General features: G+C 29.9%; 1 protein-coding gene and 2 long non-coding RNA genes across 3 annotated transcripts; 2 read left to right on the top strand and 1 right to left on the bottom strand.

Moving 5' to 3' along the window:
* Positions 1–701: 701 nt before the first annotated feature.
* LOC105143339 (uncharacterized) lies at positions 702–16750 on the bottom strand. The gene is made up of 4 exons (XM_011051616.2): positions 16435–16750; positions 8292–8592; positions 3892–4038; positions 702–3356 (listed from the first exon to the last, which is right to left on the bottom strand). Exons 1-4 carry the CDS (start codon positions 16566–16568, stop codon positions 2736–2738), a joined length of 1203 nt encoding a protein of 400 aa, XP_011049918.2. The 5' UTR covers positions 16569–16750; the 3' UTR covers positions 702–2735.
* Positions 14752–16754, top strand: LOC147910369 (uncharacterized). Its single transcript, XR_015544556.1, has 2 exons — positions 14752–15794; positions 16322–16754. It is a non-coding gene; the product is annotated as an uncharacterized LOC147910369 (long non-coding RNA).
* Positions 16755–18272: 1518 nt separating this feature from the next.
* LOC147910368 (uncharacterized) lies at positions 18273–22204 on the top strand. The gene is made up of 2 exons (XR_015544533.1): positions 18273–19122; positions 20400–22204. It is a non-coding gene; the product is annotated as an uncharacterized LOC147910368 (long non-coding RNA).
* Positions 22205–22650: the final 446 nt, after the last annotated feature.

Raw genomic sequence — 22650 nt, 5'->3', positions numbered from 1 at the left:
TTTTCAAATTTTTTATTTTTTAATATCTTGTCAATATTTTATTTATACATATATTTACACTTATCAAAAGATTTCATTGTTTTGCTTACTAAAAATAAATCAATTCCTTTTTAATTTTATTAACAACATGTAGGAACAGTAATGTGTACATATAGCGTACACATTGCATCGCTAAAAATTCACATTAAATTTTTTCACTTTAAATGTGAAATCTTCAAATTGTAAAATGAGTTTCAACTCGTATTATTAAAATCATTTAAGAGAAAATTACATAATATTTATGCTATTTATTTATACAACAATCTTTGGTACGTAATCACGTAGAAACATTTATGGACAAAAATCGCTTTAAAATAGCTTAATTAGCATTCTAATTATCTTTAAGTTTCATAAAAGTTATTATATATCTATACATTATATACATTATATATCTATATTATAAATTTTATGAGAAATATGCGATATAAAAATGATCGTCATGCTATTTTAAATTTTCTACTAATTTTCTACTCATCTTAAAGATCCATAAACATTTATACATATGTATAATGTATATATTATATATACGTGTGTACATATTATATGAATGAAGAATAAGACGTGCAAGTAATTATGCAAATAATAAATATAACAATATGAAAATATAATGATATATACATTGTGAATCAGAGTCTCTTAGGTTGATATATATATATATATATATATATATATATATATATATATACCTGATACTTCATACACTGAATGATTCAATGGAATACCACACACTGAATTTCATACTGTGTGATATTTGATCGGGATCCTTGTGGCAGACTTCTGCTCTGAACCATCATATCTTATCTGCTCAACCTACCTGACTTATTTTATTTTTAGAATTTACAAGATCACTAAAAGAAGTTACGGCAAAAATTAAAAAATCGTCCTCATACAATTGATCATTGAAGTCATCTCAGTTACAATCGCAAATCAAGCACTTCCTATAAAAATCTTAAATTGTTGTAAGTATGCAACAGAAAGAAGTGTTTTCGAGGGAACTCTTCCATATTTAAATTATCAACAATTTCTCGATGAGTATGGAGTTCCCGAGGATAGGTTGAGGGGGAGGAGAGGGAGGATATAAATATATTTTCTCATATATAGCTTTTTACATGATAAAAGTAGCTGTTTTAATTTTATTACTTTTTTTTTAATGAAATCGATAATGAACTCCTCCATATTTAAATTCATATTTAAATTACATCGACAATTTCTCGATGAGTATAACATCGCAATATAATAAGAAGTGTTTCTGAGGGACAGCGTAAAAAAAAAATAAGACCACAATTGGAAAACCTCTAAAAAAAACTAACGAGTCAAAAGTAAGCCCTTCTAAGGTTCCCTCGGAAACACCTCTTTCTGTTGCATACTTACAACAATTTAAGATTTTTATAGGAAGTGCTTGATCTGCGATTGTAACTGTGATGACTATCAATTGAATGAGGACGGTTTTTTAATTTTTGCTGTAATTTAGGTTTTTTTACAGGTTTTCTAATTGTGTTCTTATTTATTTGCGCTGTCCCTCGGAAATACTTCTTATTATATTGCGATGTTATACACTCATCGATAATTTAAATATGGAGGAGTTCATTATCGATTTCATTAAAAAAAAAAAAAAATTAAATTAAAACACTACTTTTGTCATATAAAAAAGGTATATATGAGGAAATATATTTATATCCTCCCTCTCCTTCCCCTCAACCTATCCTCGAGAACTCCATACACTGAAAAATTTTATTTCTCCGCTTCTGATGGACATTGTGCGAACTGCTGGTCTGAGCGCAAAAACAGGCGCACATTTGACATTAAGTTATGAAAATGATTACAAGATTTTATTTTTATTATACAAAGCTATTAAAAATGTGCCTTTTTCTCAGTTCGCCCAGACCAGCAATTCACGATGTATTCACGCATCTGTTATCGGCTAAGTCGATAATTAGATGTAAAGTCAATAATTTTCTCGCAGAGTAAAAAAGTGATTCAATCACTCTGATTCACCTTGTATATTTGCGTGTTAGGATGTTCCAGACACAAAAGTTCTTCTTAAAAATCCCAAAATTTTTATAAATAAATCAAATATTATCATTGAACTATAATATAATTGGAACGCGCACTGCTGTGCTAATGCATTAGTTGAAAGAGTGTGGAAAAAAACGCGGACGTGGAAATGAAAATGGGCAATTCAGATTGGAAGTCGATTATTTTAAATGAAAACTTAGTATTGTTTTTATTACATATTCATAAATAAAAAAATCATATTCCATTAAAAAAAAATCGACTTCCAGTCCGAAATTTGTACATTTTTATTTAGAACCGAAGAAAAACAAAAATATTATCGTTAGAGCGTTATACTCGATTTACTTATCAAAATTTTGGGATTTTTGAAATAAAAACCACTTCAATTTTTAATGAAGTGGTGCGACTCTGGGACACCCTAAATACATATATATATGTATATATGTACATATGTATATATGTGTGTATGGGTGTATATTATTTCAATATTATTTATCTGTCATATCTATCTTAAATCTTCAGTCTTAATTAATTCGCACGTATAATATTATTCTCCATATCATAAAGCATTTACTGCAATAAAATTACGAGAACAAAAACAGCGTTCATCCGCATGTGACACAGCCATGGACCGTATTCGAAGAACATACTATATCAGGCATTGTTATATCACTTTATCCTTATCATTTATTAACCGTACAATAAGGACAGAATGATATAAGAGTGCTGATAGTATGCTCTCCAAACGCATTCAATATATGACGACAGTAGCAATTACTAAATTGAAACTGGTTGGAATCACGAAGTCTCATATAGTTTGATACATTGTCCATATACCACGTATTACCGTACTGATAATTCAAAGGAGGTCGATTATAGTACAATGGTGGTATCATTTGACTATGTGGTGGTGGATTCAACCAGGGTCTATGAAGGTGCACATTTTCGTCATTCAATGCTGCTCTTGGGCTCGCGATGATCGGTTCGAATGAATTCGCGGCAATTGGTACGTATCTAACATTATTGCATACGTTGTTGTTACTTTCAATTTCACGTCTTAGTCTTTTCGAGTTCTGTGTCAAGTTCTCCTCACTACTCACAAGGCTACTCCGTTCGCTTGAGACGTGATTCGAATCGGAGTCGGAGAAAGAAACGCTGCCCCTCTCATCATCCGCGCGGTTGGAACCCAATTGGGACTGTTGATCGGACTGCTGATATTTGCGCTTGAATCGTGACTGTCCCGTCTCGCGAAAACCTTTTGCGAATGGATTATTGTTAATCTTCAATTTCGTGATGTTTTCGTTCTGCAAAAAGGTCGCAACCGCTACCATTAGACGCAATTAGACACAAAAAATACATATATTACGGTTAAATAGCCTACGTTTTGAAAAAGACAATTTTCAGATGTCTAAAAAAGTAATAAAATGTATAATAATAATTGATAAAGAAAGAAAAAAATAAGTATATATATATATATATAATAATTAAGATATGTAATTATAATTAAAATATAATTTATTATAGTCTTAATTCTTCATGATCGAACTTCTACGGTTCATCTATTTCTCGCAAATGAACGAAGATAAAGTATTTTGTCTTTCTAAAAGGCTGGTTTAATATGAATCAACAAATTTTTATTAGAAGAATTTATAAAGTCTCAAAATAATCGATTATAATTATACAGATTCAAATGCTTGAAGAATTACGTTAAGTTACTGCATTTTAATATTTCTTTCTCGATATATGATCACAAAAGATTAAATTACACGGTTATTAAAATGTAAATGTTTCAAAAGAAATAACGAATTTCGCTTTTAAATCTTATTTTATAACACTTACTTGATATGCTGTTACAGCAATAAATTCCATCTCGTCGAAAATGAACGACGCGGATGGATGAGAAAAAAGCTCATTATAAGTCGTCGCATTAGAGCAACGGATTATCCAGAGTCTAGGAACGTACTTGTGCATTGATGTTAATATTACCTGTAATATCAATTTTTTTCTTAAACTATTAACTTTTAAAAAATAATAGATAATTAAAATAAATAATTAATATATAGATAATTAATAAAAAGCGATTTTCTATCATACGTCGTTAAAATTAAAATCAGCAATTTTAAAAAGTTCATTAAACCATTATTAAATTATTTATTGAACTATTATTGAATCATTAATAATCAATATTTTATAAGATATTTTTTTCACGTATGTTTTGTTTGAACAATTTGCGATTTTTTATTAATTAAAAACTATAAAAAATTGAAAATATATATGAAAGCCATGAGTCCATATTATATACAATAAATGAGTTTTACTCATTAAGAATTTTTAATTTTTGAGTGTTAAATATGAAAAAAAAATCGCTGTTATACAGTATTTGCATCGCGAAAGACGATCCCGGAGGAGAAAAGGAAGAGAAGCACGAAAGAAGAGTCTTTCTGTTAGTTGCAGATGGGGATGGAGGGGCGGAAAGAGTAGGACGAAGCGCCGGGAATTTTATTAAATTCGTAATTAGTTTGAGGAACCGGGTAAAAGGGGCGCCGCTTTTTCGAGATAAGTTGGCGCCTCACTAAAGAGGCCGACGGTAGACACAGACGCGATTCCCGAAAACCAGACTAAGCCCTGCAACCTTCTCGGAATCACATGTCTCCGCGCCACCGAGAATCTCTCGTATGAATCAAGAGCAAAATGCATCACTTCAATACGCGATCTGGTAGTCATTACAGTCAATTTCAAGCGGGATATTTATATAATATTTTACTTATTTTATTTATTTATATAATATTTTACATAAAGAGTTATAATTTTAAATTTCATTATATCAAAATAAGGCGTAACATTAAAAACATAACAAAAGAGTAAGGGTACAATAAGTTTTACACTAAAAATCTCAACCTATCTATTTTTCTTCTGATTGTATAATATATTTTAGACAAAAATTTTAGAAAAAAATTCTATTCAGTGAGAATAGAATTCTATTCAGTGATCTCTACTTGCTAAAATTTAACAAGAATATTAATTTCTTAATTATTTTTTAAATTTTCGGTGGATATAAAATGAATCCTGAATTGAGCTAAGAAGGAAAGTCACGTTAACACTCGTGCTAAAGCAGAAATTAGTGAAAATTTTTTGCTAAAATTCTGCAATTCAAAATCGCTTATAATAAAAAAAAAAAAATCTTGACGGTTCTTTTAATGGTTCATTCGAATGTAATCACTTTTCTAACAATTCTTCATAATCTTTTCTTATTGCCTTCATAATCTCTTCTGATTAGATGCTTTAGAGTAGATAGATCGTAGAGATTAAATAGATCTTCTTAAATCTCAGATCTGATCTCGCTTGTTTCCTAGTTAAAGGGAAAGGTGACGAAATTGATAAACGCGCAACAATGCGAATCTCTTGTTTGTCGCCGATGTCTAGCCGCGGACCTTTATGGATTATCGTGACGCTTTTCATGCATGAATCAGTACTAATGGACAATAACGAGGGGCAAAAGTGCCGCCGTGCTCTTGTTCCCCGTGCGGATCCTTTTTGCCATCGACAAAGGCAGAAGAGAACCGTAAAACGGCGTCCTTAACACCAACGGCGATGGCGGCAGCTAGGAACTTCGTCGGCTCGTAAACAAACTCACTGTCATTCAGCTCTAGCAGGAAAGGGAGGTATATCGATTACAGGGTGTTGTGGAGCGTGTTAATCTGCGTTCCTCATAGACGTTGGATCGGCCATCGATGTGCCGCACCGTCTTGAGTAGCTTAAGTCTCCCCCGAAAAATGCATCGCCGATCTTTTTTTTCTCAAAAATTTCTTTAATCCTCAACCACAAGGCGCTTTCACTTTCGAGTAAATTTCATGAGAGAATAACTATGTATCCATAAAAATATTAGAAGCTTTCGAAAATATTCTTACGTATACCAAATCAATACGTATAGCTATATATTTTTTAATGATAAATTAAAACTTGTTTATCGAGTGAAGAGAGAGAGAGAGAGAGAGAGAGAGAGAGAGAGAGAAATCATCACTTTTTTAATGTTAGGAAAAACTAATTGTAAGTGTGTTCTTATATCACAGTTATCTCATAAGAGACGTAGATTATTGTATCACTTTTCTGTCTATTATTTAATTATTATAATGTACTTATTATCTAAGGATATACATATAGAAAATAGAAAAAAATAGAGAAAAGGAAAAAGTAAAAAGGAAACAGGAAATATTATAGCGCCTTATAAGTAATTATTAATGCTCATTTCCATCAATGTGTAGATTAACTTTAATCTATATTGGTGAAAATGGCATAATTGAATTAATGTTTAAAAAAAAAACGAATCGAAATTGAATTAGATAAACAAGTTAACGATATTTCTCCATGCGTTACAAATGGGAAAAGAAACGTAACATAAAACCAAAATAGCGGAGATAGAGAGTGAGGATTTTTAAAAATATTTTAAAGCTGTCAAAATATGAAAGATCAGATAAATGGTGGCGACGGTTACTAAATTTTTCTCTTTCTATTTTCTTCAGGGATTATCTTATCCTTCGTTTGCAATATGTATTTCTCTATTATCTTTCGTGTACCATGTTAGAGATAATCGTGTAGCAAGTATAATTATTAACTGAATAATTATCTGTGTTATCATATATACCAAATGTTTATTAAAATAAGTTATTTGTTATTTAAAAAATGTATATATTTTATATATATATGTATATATGTATATTTCCTTTCAATTAACAAATAATTTATTTTATTCTTTATTCTTTTATATACTGTTATATATAATATTCAAACTTATAATTAGACATGTTTTCGTATTTACTTTTAAACTTAGCATACACAGATGATTCAACAAAAATCATTTGAAATAATCATTTTTTATTGATTTTATCAAAAGTTTTATGAAATACATTGCATTTGATGGCTTTTCGAATAGATGCATTAAAATCTTTTTGTCTTAATTTTCTGATGTACCAGGATAATCTTTGTTTTTTTTTAAATAGAACAGTATCCTTTTGTTTAGATAGGTGTGGTAACTTATTTCGTGGCGAGTTTATCGATCTTAGTTTAATATTTTTCAAGGCCAATTATGATTGTTTAAAATCTTTTATTTTTTTATTAATAAATTTCAAAATAATTTGAAAAATGTTCCACTCGCCATCAGAGTAGAAGTGCAATAACACGATGATGTTCCTTCTCAAAATGATTTTTGAGTTTGAGAAACATTTTTGTCAATATACTTATCTTTTATAAAGTCCTCATAAGAAAAGAAAACAGTCTGCAGATGTCAAATCCAGAAGTCTTGAGAAGGTATAGGTGGCATAGGATGTCTTACTTCTTCCTATTCAACGACTACAAAACACGTTGAGTGTTTCTCAAACTCGACGGTCATTCTGAGAAGGAGTTCTTTACCCCGCAAACAATAGACTAGTAAGCCTTAAGTCTTAAAGAATCGACCAATCATAATCAATTATTCTTCTCACATCCGGCTGATTGATCAATTTCTTAAGACTTAAGATTTATTACTCTATTGTGTTTGCGGAGTTATGCTGGAATCCACACTTTGGTCGTGGATGAAATGTCTTCCAAAAGATTTGAAGTTTATTAATAAAAAAATAAGATTTCAAACGACGAAAAAAATAAGATTTGTAAATGACCTTGAATGATCTCGAAAGATCAACATTTTAAGTTAATAAATTTGTCTCGAAACAAACTATATGCTTAATTAAAGAACAATTAAAAAAAAAAAGATTTAAAAAGATAAAGATTACCTTGATATATTAGAAAAATTAAAGATATAAAACATTTAAATGCATCTATTCGACGAATCCCATTAAACAATATATTTCATATAAAACATTGTTTTTAATAAAATTAATAAATAACGATTGTTACTTCAAATGGTAGCATATATTGAACTGTATATTGCATACTAATTACAATAAATACAATAACTTATGGATCAATTCTAAACACAATCGTAAGACTCGTAACATGTTGTCGCACAACTTGTAAGAACTTATGACTAATATTCTAATTTTATACGTACCGTAAGACATACGGTTTATATATTCGTAAATATCTACGATATTTCTTGTAAATTTTATGACTAGTAAGAAACTGTCTGTAAAAATATTGTATAAAGGTACAAGCATTTAAAAATTTTTACAAGAATATGTTACGATCCTTACGATTCTACTTAGAATTTAGACATTAGTATATTAGTCAATGTATATTATACTTACGTTATTCTTGTCATTGACGTTGTTTGTAAGTTTTAATTTGATAAAATTTATCGAATTTTCCATCCAGTGCTCGCCAGTCGCGGGACTGTCGGGATGCTGATAAAGCCTACGGTTTAAGGGTTGCTGGGGATCTGCCGGTCCTGCGCTGCTCCAACCACCCATATTGCCATTTTTATTCCCGTTTTCGTACCCACAGTATTTGTGACGTTGATTGGAGGCTGGTGTTATCTCCAATAAGACATGATAAATTTCACGCTTTTGCAAACCATTTATGTTTGTTTGCACATACGGAAACATACGTCTGTAAAAGATAAAAGAAATGTTCCATAAATAATTTGTTGGATGACAATAATATTAAGTCAATGAGCTTCAAATTTCAAAATTTCCCTAAATCACAAAGTTTCGAGTATTTGTAAAAATACAACGAAAATAATATAATTCCTCATTAGGAGAGAATCTTCCGTAGTATTTCTAATTCTTTTCGTAGATAATTAGGAAATTAAAAAAAGAAGACAATATTTTGCTTTAGCTACAAAATGCGTTCGATATGAAAATCGATTTCGTCTGTCTGTGGAATTATTGCAAATCAGCTCCTAAAACGCAACACTACAATCACTAGATCCGCACCATAATTTAATCCTTACAGTTTTTCTTCCCCTCCCACAACACGAAAATAAAGAAAAGAACAGCTGAGAATTACTAGCTATTATAAACTATATAATGTCACGAATTAGTGAACGTTCCCCTGATTGAAATTAATAAGATATTTTTGCTTTTTTAAAAAAAGAAATAAATTTCAATTTTACCTTATTTTAAAGTGAATAAATTTATGACTTTTCAGAATTCAATATAATGTTAATCTTTGTTTATAAAAAAAATTCAATATTACAGAGAAGCCATTTTTAATAAAATTTAATTTTTTCTTAAATCTGCTAATAAAATTTTTAATTTGCAACATTTTCATTTACAGGATTCAAAAATCTGTAAGAAACATCTCAAGTTCAAAATCATTTTTAGCTGTAAACTAGTGTTATCTATCGATGACAAAGTGTTGGAAATGACGCAGTCATTTTGTAGATAACTTTTACCTCGAAGACGCTTTTGACGCTATTGAAGAAAAGGTCTCATTTCGTGCAGGTATTCGCACTCTCTCGAAGAACAAAGACCTTCGAAGGTTTCGTTAGTTATTAACGTGTCGGCGCCGAGAGGACGACGCGTTAAGTCTGCTCCTGTTACTACGCGGGACCTTCATACTTTCACCCTCGTCAACTAGTTTTTCCGGCTACGCAAATATTTCTACGGTAGGTCAAATCGAGTCGCAGTCCCGTTTGCTTGCCTAATTGCGGTTTTCCTCTATGGCACATTTAGCGTTTGCCTTCGTATCAAGTCGGCAGACTGACAAAGGATGTGGCCTTTGCATGGTCTCCGCTGGTTTTGTCATTGTCAATACATTAGCAGGTATAAAAATGGCAAGCTTCGAAAAAATCTTTTCTTTAAAAAATGGTGAATCCAGGATTTTTCAATAATGTAACAAAAAATTTCTATGTGTCATTATAAATTATCGAACAAAAGCAATCATATTATCTTTCCTCATTCTCTTGAAACACCGTTGTGATGCACCATTATGAGAGATTCATTTTCTATTAACTATTGTAACATGACCCAAAATCTCGTCTTTAACGTTAAATAATTCTTTTCTCTCTCTCTCTTATTATTATTATTATTATTATTATATTAGGTGTTGGAATTAATTCGTAGCGTTTTACAAGTGATGGGAAGTACTTTCATTAATGTATTTTTTAATGCTCATGTGAAATAAATAACATTCTTTCATTAAAAACGCTACGAATTAATTCCAACACCTAATATTATTATTATTATTATTATTCAAGATTTGATCGCAATAATATAATCACGGTTGAATAAAAAGAATGATGAATAAAAGAATGATAAATAAGACAATTTTGTTTAAAAAGAGTAACAAAATAAATTACATGTAATCTTATAGTCTTTAAATTGTTGAATACGATTGTAATTTTATTTGTCTAAAGTCATAAAAAAAATTTCATTAAAAAAAAATAAAAGTCATAAAAAAACTTATAAAAAAACCGAGCGATCATTATTGACACTCCATTTCCACTTTTTAATTAGATTAATACATTTATTCTTATGTGAGAGATAAAATTCTGAAATTTTTTTTTTCATAATTTATATTCTGATAAAATATTTAATTTCCTATCACTCTCTTTATTTTCATAATAATTCGTTTGATTCTTTTAATGAATAAAAAATGTTGATACCTCTGCGAAACTGGCCCTACTTTTTTAAAATTTGAAAAAAATAAGTAAAGTTCTGATTGCCCCTCCCTCCCCCCTCCCAAAAAAGTTCTAGAGTTCTTTATCAATTTTAAAAAATGTTGATAAAACGGTGTTGAAAATACCATTTTGATCAGGTTTATTGTTCGTATGATTCAGAATGATTCAGAATAACTCTAGTATTACTGAGATGCAATGGTTCTATCTAATGGGCTATCGGGTGCTCGTGCGACAGACGCATTTGGTTTAAAGAGCCTCTTATGATTACGCAGCACGATAACGTCTGTAATAGTGTGATATAACGTCGTGGCACGAGCTCTGGCCCACGTTTCATTCCGCCGATTACAGAGCCACTCGAAAGTCGCGTGGACTACTCGTATCTCCTCGTACGAGAAGCACACGCGTCTGTTCAATATACCTCCGAATTCCAATCTGTATCTTCGATGTGATAAATATAATAAATACGTAAAAACAGTAAACACATACGTATATACATACATATATCTTCAAGGTAAGTCTGACGAAAGTTTGGCTCGATCAAAATCGTGATGTACTTCCATTTCTCGATTTTTCATATTTCATTGAATTTATTATTTATCACTTTTTAAACACATTTCTTGTTTTAAAACTTATCTAAATCCATTTTTTTAAGATTACTTCTTTTTTTTCTTTAATGAACAATCAATAATTTTTAATGTTTCTTTAATTGATGACAATTGAAAATAACTTCCTAAAAGAAGCAAAGACATTCTTTTCTTAACTCACATAAGAAAGATTTCTGAAAGAGGTATAAAAATGACAAAGGTTTTCCATGTCACTTATAAGAAAACTTCTATTCTTTTTTTTACTGTTTCTTTAATTTATGATAATTTTAAATTTTTTAAGAGAAAGATAAACTGCGTTTCTTAAAAAAAGATTTTTAAAAAAGATTCAAAAATTATAAATTTTTTTTTAATATTTTAAAAGAAATTTATTTTTTTGTTTTTTCTTCGATGAACAATTTTTATAACATTTTTAGTTTATGACAATTAAAAATAATTTCCTGGAAGAAAGAGAGACTGTTTTTGTCAATTGAAAAAGATTTCCGAGAAAGGTTCAAGAAATACACGCACAGTAGGATAGTTTTTTTTAAAGCCGAAACTAAATAAAGTCTCCAGAGAAAACCCCTATTGTCAGAAATATATCATTTATTTTCAACGGATTTTTTCTTTAATCAATTTTCATTCAAAAAAAATCTGCCTATCTGTCAATTGCTTTTGGTACTTTTCGATTTTTCATCATTATATTCATTGTTAAGATGACTAAAGATTAATGAAAATAGATCGTGTGGCACAGAAGCTAAATAGTACTTAAAAAGAAGAAAGAAATATATATTTCAAAATGCGGACGCTGTGAAAGTACAAATATCGTGCTGTAAAATATAAATTATATGATTGTGAAAATTCGCAAGATCTAGTGGCAGAAAGGAAGACAAAAGAAGCACGTGGTGGGCACGTGGTGAACTGTAAGAATAGCGGCACGCCGGAAGAGACACGTACGAAGAGACAGACACCTTCATCGCTATTGTCGCGGCTAGACCGCCCTGGTGAGGATAAACATGTGTTTCAACGATTTTTTGTTCAAAATGCTGATCATTTGCTTGTGATCCGTTAAAATCACGATCGATAGTCACTCTGTGTCGACCAGCAGAGACTTAGGTGGTCCTAAGTCACGTAATAAGATATTCACGTATAACCTTACAAAAGTAAATTGTCTTCCGCAAAAGAAACAGGAAATGCGATTTTTTAGAAAATACGATTCCCTGAAATAGCACGCAACGATTATTTTTATTGGGAACAGATGTACAAGAAAATACAAAAAAAAATCGCGTAAGTTTAAAAGAAATATATATAATACAAAAAAAATGAAAAAATACTCTGTGTTAATAAATTGTATATACTGAAATATCATAAACTAAATAAACTATATATACTAATGATTCTAAATGATTCTTAATTCTAAAAAAACATCAACTTCACATATTAAAATCCGTTAGTATCGATGCTCTTTTTATTGTATTATTAGGTCATTTAAAAAGTATCCGCGGTTTTTTGTTCAATTTTTGAATGGCTCAATAATATTACTCAATATATTATTAATTTTTATTATATTATAACAGAAGAAATTTCTACAATATATTTTTCCAAAAATCTATTCCTAGGATATAATTAGAAATATATAATTCGAAAAACATTCTATTTATTTATTACATCGTGCCACGTGCCTAAGGAAGAGTAATTGAAGAATTTTCGCAAATGTCAACGCTTTGTCGTGTGAAATTGTGTGTGACTAATCGTTAACAGCTTCTGAGTTACGTTCATAAGCGGCTCACAAATCTCTCCATGATCGCTTGATCTTCCTTCCTTCCTTCCTTCCTTCCGTCCTTCCGGTTTTTACGCCCACGCGATGCCGATATAACATGAAAGCATAGTGCGTGATATCATGCTCGTTCGCATTATCTACTTAAAACCACGCAAAATTCTACGTACGTTTAATCACGACTATTTCGACCTAGTCTGAGAAGAAATTGTTCGATAATTTCCGATGAAACATTTCGAAAGTCTCTGTTGATAAGAAAATAGGATGCGATAAAGCGACGTCCTTCTGATTACAATGACGACATTAAAAGACGAAAAATTTTTAACTGTTATTATAACGCCTATTGATTGAGACGAACGATAAAGGCACGTCGTAAAGGCACGTCGTAAAAGCATGTCGTATTGTGCTGCGTTGCCTTGTGCGACAAACACCTTCTGTGAGACTAATCGCATTGTCGTCATTTCGTAACGCTCTGTCTAGTTAAGAAAACGATGTTATCGCATACGTCCTTAAGGGAATGCTGGAGCGATTCCCTTAAGAAAATTTCAAAAATGCATCAGACCAAATTTTGAAAGCGATGGGAAAGGAGAAGATTGATACTGAGACTAAATACCCACGATATCAATTCCTTAGACGAGAACGAATCCCGTTAGATATAAAAGGTTTTGAAATATTATAACATTCAGAAAAACATATTCCTAAATCATTCCCGACGAGATTTAATAATTTGAAAAAGAAGGCGTTGTAACGTTTATATAAGATAATCGATATAACGTTTATAATGTAAATCGATCAATCGCAGTCAAGCAGTAAAGTAATAATGTAAATAGTTGCAAATAAAAAGTGTTGATTTTTATTTAAGAATCAAATTTAATTTGAAATATTTTAAAAATTTTATATTTTTTACGGCTCTTAATAAATCATCTTATTGTTAGTAATCGCAAAATATATATTCATCTTTTTAATCTTAAGTTAAATATTATACTAATAGTTTACTTTGTGTTTATCTTTTTTAATAGATTAATTAATTATAAAAAAATAAATATATTAATTTATTTTAGTAATATAATAAAAACAAAATTGGAATAGAAATCACTATTTTACTTTCATTTTTGTTTTTTTTCCAAATATATCATTTAGCCTATTGGCTAAATTTTCGAAAAGAATATAACTCTTATTATTCTAAGCACGAAATGCAATTTATAAAATTTTTTCTTTAACTTCCAAAAATTTGATGAATAAAAATGAAAAAGCATATGAGAGTCACCTGGGACCACTTAATTTTCACTGTGCAGAACTTAATGTATCAGAATACCTACGGTATTCACAAGTGCTATATTATAATAGAAAATGACCCGACAGCTCGTTAAAAACAATTAATGATTTCCATATATCAGGCAAAAAAACCTAAATAGCTATAAAGACTATAGTATAGAGAGGTGAGTTCAATGACTGTGTAAAAATATAAATTTTTGTGTAAAAATTTTCAAAAAGAAAATAAAAAGAAAATAACTTTCTTTTGGAATAAAAGGTACGCAACGAATGTCTTTTCTCAATCTCAAGATCTGGTAGTCTAGAAGTTTTATCCGGAAAGAATTTTAGATCATATTTGCTAGATCGCTCGTGTCTTTGGCCATCGCACCATTGCAAATCGGCGATAAGGGATAGTGCTCTCGTATTGTATTTTTTTTTTTCGCGGAATCCATTGTTTCGTAACGGTATCGCACCCCGATGGCTTCGAGAGCGCCGGCGTGGCGCCTGACCAGGCCTCCGATTGCAGACAGTGAGGGAGTGGTCGACATCTCTTAGGTGCACTTCTCACGGGCGCCGAGAGAAGAAGTCTCAAGGAAAAGATCTCGTCTTGCTTGTCTCAAAGTGAGGACATGGGCGCCATGACTCTATGCCACTTAGACGCGTCATATAAACGCGCGCGGCAACGTGAATTAATTATTATTATGACTGAATTTTCACTTCCAATTACGATTTTATTGACGATTTATCCAGATCTATTATATTGAATTAAAAGTATTTAAAAGGCTCTGTAAACATGTTCATGCAATCTGGTCTTTAATTGTCTTTTAGTTTGGCCAATATAACTGACATCACAATCCTCGCAAGATATTCTGTAGATCACATTTTGATTCTGAACGTGTTCTAAATCATCCTTTCCTCTCTTTATGAAACTTCTTAATGTGTTAGGAATGGTAAAAGCCAATTTACAATTAAACATGTTAACAATAGGTATAAATCTTTCGGATATCGTATTAACATATGGAATCGTAAAAAATCTCTCAGTGTCATCCTTATTCTTATTCAAATTATTAATCTTATTAATGTGATATTTAATTCTATTATGAATAGTCGACATGTTTCTGATATCAATATAAGTTCAAAATCTCCATCAGTGATTTCCATCGTATTGAGGAGAATCATAACTTTAATTGGGATAAAGTGGATATATTAGATGTAGAGCCTTCATATAATAAAAGGTTGATATCTGAAATGGTCCATATTAAAAAACAGAAACATGGAATAAATAGACAAAGTGACATGGAGTCTTTGCCGGAATTATATTCTGACATTATACATTCTCTTTCTCCTTCCTAATATCTTCTCTCCTTTTTTCCCCCCTATTTTTCTGTTTTTCGTTCTCGATAATGTTTTTCTGCTTGACATTTCGTTATTCGACATCGTGCAAGTCAGACGCTGGTTATCTTTGCAAATTTGCTTATAATAACTTATAAAATAAAAAGACTATTATATTGTACCACGAAATGGACTACATTTTTTTCTCGTTGTGTATTATTGGACTCTTAACAGATTTGCTAAGGTACATTATCATATTACTAATTTTTATGTAATTAATATTAATTCTTTTTGTTCACGGTTGCTTCTCCATAATTTTCTTATGACTTTGTTAATTCTTGATAAAAATGACTCGCAGCGTATTACACAGAAAGAAAAATTTTATATTAAGAAATTGTAAGAATATTATAAGACCATGTACAGATTTTTAATTTAGAACGATGTTTATATTGTAAGATTATATTGAAAATGACTCGATTGGAGTTGAAACGTTTGTTTATTTTAATTGTTTTGTATTAATTTTGCTTATTTAAATTAAAATTCTTTTATACGTTATTGGCTCTTTGCCCTTCTTGTATACTACCTTTTGCTATTATATTGAATTTCGAGTTTCCTTTATTTTGCCCCTCGTGAATTGAAGGAACAAGAATTTGAAAGATTGTTATGATTTCGCGCCGCGATAAATTTGTCATGGTGTTATTTTATCGTTTGATTTAATTTGCGACATTTAAGTTGGAACTATTTTTTAATTGTTATCTTATTTATTTTTAGCGAAGAACTTACAAATAATATAAAAAATATAAGAAATAATATAAAAAATAGTATAATCTTTGACATTATCTGCTTTAAAAAAGAAAGAAATAGCAACAAAATGAGGCACTCACCGACCAGACTTCGTTATTATCATTTCCGTGTTGTGCTGGTGAAATTGTTGCCAAAGATTTCGATTGGCTAATTCCGCAGTGACACCGTGTAACATTGGAGGGACTGATTGGTAAAAAAAAGCGTTTGAATTCATCCTTTCATCTGCAAATTAACAACATAATCAATTAGTTAATTGATAAAAAAAAGAATGTACAAAATGTGGCGATATTAATCACTTAAAGATAATTCAGCGTTAAATGCGATTTATTATCAAATTACGAATGTTTTTGTAATGACAGCTAAAAACTTTCAAATAAAGACATTTTCTAATAATAAGAGACACAGAGAGTTTTTTATTTAACAAAAGACACAGATGACATAATGTGACACAATGAATCATTATATCCTTGTTCGTTGTAACGTGAATAAAGGTGAAATGAACTGTATCATTTATTGGAAAGCTCCCGCAGTCCAAGTCTAATATTTCATGTGTTATGCAATAAAGATTTCGAGCTTGTTGGCTGCAAGAAAAATCCAAGAATCTCTCTATTCTAAGTTTGAAAAGCTTGTCGTATGATAAAAATGGATAAAAATGTAATATTAGTCTAACACAATAAATCATTTTATCTGTGTGTGTTTAACGATAAGAATATATAATGATTTGATATATATAATGATTTATTTGTGTAATGTTCAAATATTTTTATTAGAAAGGAGAACGTGACAATAATATACTGCAAATATTAAGACTGAGAAAATTCAATTTAATATAATGATGACCGCTCACCACTATCTTACGCGAATTACCAATAGCGCGTAGGCAAAACATTTCTTTTGAAAAGACGACGCTGTCTAACAATGAGAATAGGAAAAAATTAATGTGGGTGAGGTAACATAAATAGCGGAGCAGCAGGAGCTACCCTTTATAACACCATTGTCGACCGTACTTGTAGCATTAGGTATGAACACGATTATCCCGGCACCCGTAAACCGCAGTAAAAAGCCATTCATAGTAGGTAGATAACGATTATTTGCCTGACCGAAGGTCGGTATCCTTTCATCTTTCATCGTCGGTATTCTTTCGAAATAATCAAGGCGCTCGCAGGGCCCAATGTGTGTCGCATTACACGGGATATTTGGCGATCGACATTGATACAGGGTGACCAAGAAGAACACGGTCCTCATTATGGTGCAAATCGATTGGGAGCGACCTTTCTCTTTTAAGAACACCGCAAATAGACACTGGTCTCAGATTTTCACAGGCAAAATTCCAAAATTCGCATGAGTCTCATGAGATATCAATTATCACTATAACTATATGAAAATCATTTTCTCCGTAAAACAACTTCTCTTGAGAATTCATAACTTAATCATCTTGCTTTTAAATTAAAAATAAATAAATAATAATTGCGATAAACAATAACAATTTAATTTTATGAAGAAAAAATAAAGAAAAAGTGAAAATAAAAGCTTGAATTGAGTGGGAGATTATAGTTGTAAATTATATCTTAGATATTTTTACGTATTATATCAATATATTTCTAACAATTTATTATAACTTTTTAAAAATTTCGAAAAATGTATTATAACTTAATTGTCGTGCTAAAAATTTTCGGTAAAAGAATTTAATTTTTTCGATAATAAAATAATTCAACTACAATATAAAGAATTAATTTTGAAGAAAAAAAATGAGAAGAAAGTGAAGAATGAAAGATTTAATCGAATGAGAGATTATAGTTGATTGTTAATTGTATCAGAGAAAAATTATATGTTATATACCTTTACGATTTTATGTCACACTTAACTCACTTTTATATTTCACAATTACTTTGTACATATTACTTTATTTCGATATTATTATAAAATTAGAATTATATTGAAATGTCATATATGTATAAGCGTGCTATTTCATTTGTCCGTTTTTTGTCATACAATAAATTTTTCGAGCCTTAATTTAATTGTTAATTGGCTATAGGACAGAGAGATTTAAAAAAAAGCTTTGTTTTGGAGCCAATTAATACGTTTGAAAAATTTGTCGTACGATAAATGTAATCTCTCAGCCTAATTGTGTCGAAGATTCAAAATGCTAAATCGTAAACACAAACCGTCAACCTTCACCGGTCTCATCATATTATTGTTGATTATAAGACAGACTAAAAGTTATTAAGAATAACAGTACATACCAAAGTCGCTCAGATCGATTGATGGGTGCTGCGTTAAGACTGACGGTCTCAGTAGCTGCAGTAGGTGCACTGAATTGCTTACATCTTGAAGAAACATTTCTGGAGGATCGACGTTTTACCCCCTTTTCAATTGTCAATTCCCAAAGATATCGCGGAACAAATCACGCACCCTTCTATACTTGTGGAGCAGACTGAGGCGACTAACTCCGACTCTTTGGACTCAGAACGAAATCAGTGCAATAGTATACGGGCCCAACTCTTAAAGTTCCAACTACGTCATCGATTCGCGCGCTCGTTGGTCCAGCACGGACGGCCTTAGACATTGTCGCACCGCCTACGCGAACTCGATTGGCTGCATCTCTATCTCAACAAGTGGAGGGAGGCCGTGAAATCAGGATGCGCCAAAAGTCGCATATGTGTGTCGCCTTTGCACATTGCTTCTCAGGCGACAAATATAACACTCGGAAAGAGAGAGAGAGAGAGAGAGAGAGAGAGAGAAAGAAAAAAGAAAAAAGATATTACAAGGTAAGAAAATATGTGATGTCATACACATTACATTTTTCTGATTTTTCGATGCCTAGAAGCTTAAATAGATAGCTATCTATTTAAAAGCTGCTTTTTTTTCACTTCCCGATAACATTTTCTTAGAGATAATGAAGAATTTACTAAAGTAAATAGATCTTTAAACATATCTAGATATTTAATCTTTTAAATTTTAGTTTAAATATTTTAATTCCTTTTCTGATGTTTCGCTCTATTTAATCCTTCGATGCCTCTCTCGCATGACATATATATCCAATTTTTTCTTTTACTTTAGATGCTATGGTTTTTTTTATTAATAAAGAAAAATAATACGTTTCATTTTGATACCATATTATATTTTTGTTTTTATGTATATATAATATTTTTATATATATTTTTGTATAAAACTCAGTATGTTGTATACGTGACAAAATGTATAATGTAGCAAAGAGTTTATATGTGGGTATTATTTACAATAAGTATATGAATATTATTTATATTAAAAAAAAATTTTGAGTTTTCTTGAAAACAAAGAGGTCGATATTCAAACTTGAACATTTTTAATAATCTATATAACAATAAAACTATATCTTTATAAATATATATAAATATGTATGTATAAATTAAGTATATATTTATACAAATATTTTTTATATATATTTATCTATATACTAACTTATATATGAAAAGATCGATTTTGCTGAAGTATCTAAAAATCTAATTAGATATGTAAATCTGAAAGTAATTATGTTGAACTATCAAAATAATTATATAGGACGTTTAAGGATAATAGACAATGCTGCACAAAATTTTACATTCTAATAGCAACCAACATTCTACATAATTATTTTGATAATCCATAACAAAATTATTTTTAGATTTGTATATAATTAAAGGAGGATGTTAAGTTAGAGTTTTTCCCAAAATGAAAAAGTTCTGAGATATACAAATTATGTATCATTAAAGGACTATTTAAGCAGAATCGAGTGGTGTATCGTTTATATCGGGAACGTGGCAGAAATCATTATCAAAGACAACACAATTAAAAATTGCAATTTAATATAATTTTAGATAAGTAGCTCTTTAATATGATATATGATATTTGTATATCTCGGAACTTTTTCATTTTCAGGTCGAGGCCGAGAAACAATCCTAACTATCCTATCACATCCTGATCCTTTTTAGATACTTTGATAAAACTGTCTTCTTTTTGAACATCAATGTATGAGTAAGCACATAAATAAATTTTATTAAACGCAACATTCTGTTTAATAATATAGGATTAACTAGTGTCACCAGCAGGCGTCAATTCCTCGCGTTCCAGCGACAAGCCGTCGCAAAAAATTGACAAGTGCATCAAATGACTGTGTCGAGATCATTATCGCCGTTTTCACCAGACACCGACCCTGCACGGATTTGTATCGCGTGTTCCCGCGGATCTCGTCGTACGTTCCCGTTATGAACATCGTGCACGAGACAGAACACGGAATTGTCACCACAAATTACAGAATCCGGCGGGCAGACAGACGACCATAAACGGTCTGTTCTCTAGTCGAGACAACGAGAAGAAGAGAAATAAAATCACACAATATACATACTTTACTTTAGAATTCTTCGTAAATCGCGCACTGCGTCAATAGCGAAAGAATTTCGTTATTAGAAACTATCAAAATTTGAAATCTTTTATTCCAACAATGAGATATAAAGTAATATATTTCCTGAATATTCAAAATATTTTTAAATCTATCATTTTAAAATTAATAATGATTTCTTAAATTTCTTTTGGTTGAAAATTATATACATATGTACATAGCTATATTTTACTTATATCTAGACACAACAATATTTGTATAGATTTTTGTATATGTCTAGATGAATGTATATGATATAATATATATTTATTGTACACATAACATATATATATATTATATACATACATGAAATATTTATAATTAATATTGCATAAAACACACAAGCACTATATTCTATGTACGTTCGCACTTATGTGAATATTTAAGAAAATTTTATTATTTTATATAATAATTTGAGAACTTTTAAAAGCATTTTAAGTTATTTTTGTTATCAATATTGTACACATTGTTATTATATTTATTTTTTATAATTAATTTAAGTTAAATGTTAAAATACTCAAAAGATTCTGCGACTATGTACACTTACATTGCTTAATAAGCAATTATCTTAATTTTTGTCTTACTTTTTCACCTTATATACTTATATGTCTCTCTCTCTAAATAAAATTGAATATATATGAACCAAACGAGTAAGTGAGAGTCATTACACAGTTCTTAGTATCGTAAATTATTTAAATTATTTTTACAATTTTTACATAAAAAACTAAATAAATATCGATGTTTTGACTGTATTTTTTCAGACTAAAGAAAAGACCCATTTCAAGTCTTTAAAGATTCGCAAGTCATGTAGTGAACACAATATAGAATAAAACTTCGACTCTATAAATCTTTCTCTTTCACTAAAAAAAGAGTAAAAATCTCATTTTAAAGAATTTAGAAAGAATATAAAACATCGTTACATTTGAAATATAAACCTTTTCAGAATGCAAAAATTTTGCCCTAAAATTTTATGCTTTCTTACTTTCTTACTTTTCCTTTGTACGTTTTTATTTTATTGCTCAACTTTCACAACCATAAAATTTTTCTCTTTTGATCACTATTATCCTTTTTTATTTTTATCTCTGATTTTTTCTGCAGTGTCTCAAATATAGTGGGGGGGGGGGGGGCAGTTGTAACAAATAAGAGAGTATTACGCTACAAAGAATTAGTGACCTTCAACATGAGCCTTTTTTGAAAGTGGGTTTATAAATTGAAATGGAATCATCAATTTAACTTTAACCGTATTGCAATAAATATTTTTTACAAAGAATTGGAAACAATTTTACCACCATTCATAAATATAATTCGCCATAATTATCTTATCTCGCCATAAATACAAGTTATATATTCCTATAATTATATACCGACAATCAGATTTTAAATTCGATTTTTGTGATAAAATATATATTGTTAGTGAAAAGTATTCAGTTCTTTTGACCCAGGAAATAAAGAAATATAGTGAAAAAAGAAAGAGAAAGAGCGAAAGCTTAAATGTTTATTAGCATTCTAGGAGTTGTCTAAGAATAAACAAAGAAATAAAAACAAGGAAAGAAAACCAATAAAATAATAAGAAAAATTGATATGAAAAATAATAATACAAAATAATAATGATAAAAATAAGATTTAAAAAACTAGGGAAAGAAATTTAAAAATCAAAAAATTTAGAAAAGAAGAAAGAAAAAGTGATTGTAGAGAAAATAAAGAAAAATTAAAATCGTTAAAAATTTTAAATAATATAAATGATAAAATATTTTTAATAAGAATATTTAAAAAAATATTTTTATAAAAAATAAGAGCATAAAAAACCACAGCACAAGTTATAGTTTGTGATATTTAATTATTATTACATTAATTAAAACATTAAACGTTTCGGCCACAATCTGGCCATCTTCAGTAATTC

The sequence above is a fragment of the Acromyrmex echinatior genome, chromosome 3 (genome assembly GCF_024713525.1).
Source record: "Acromyrmex echinatior isolate Ae372 chromosome 3, ASM2471352v2, whole genome shotgun sequence".
NCBI lineage: Eukaryota > Metazoa > Arthropoda > Insecta > Hymenoptera > Formicidae > Acromyrmex > Acromyrmex echinatior.
This window is presented reverse-complemented; position numbering and strand designations above follow the sequence as displayed.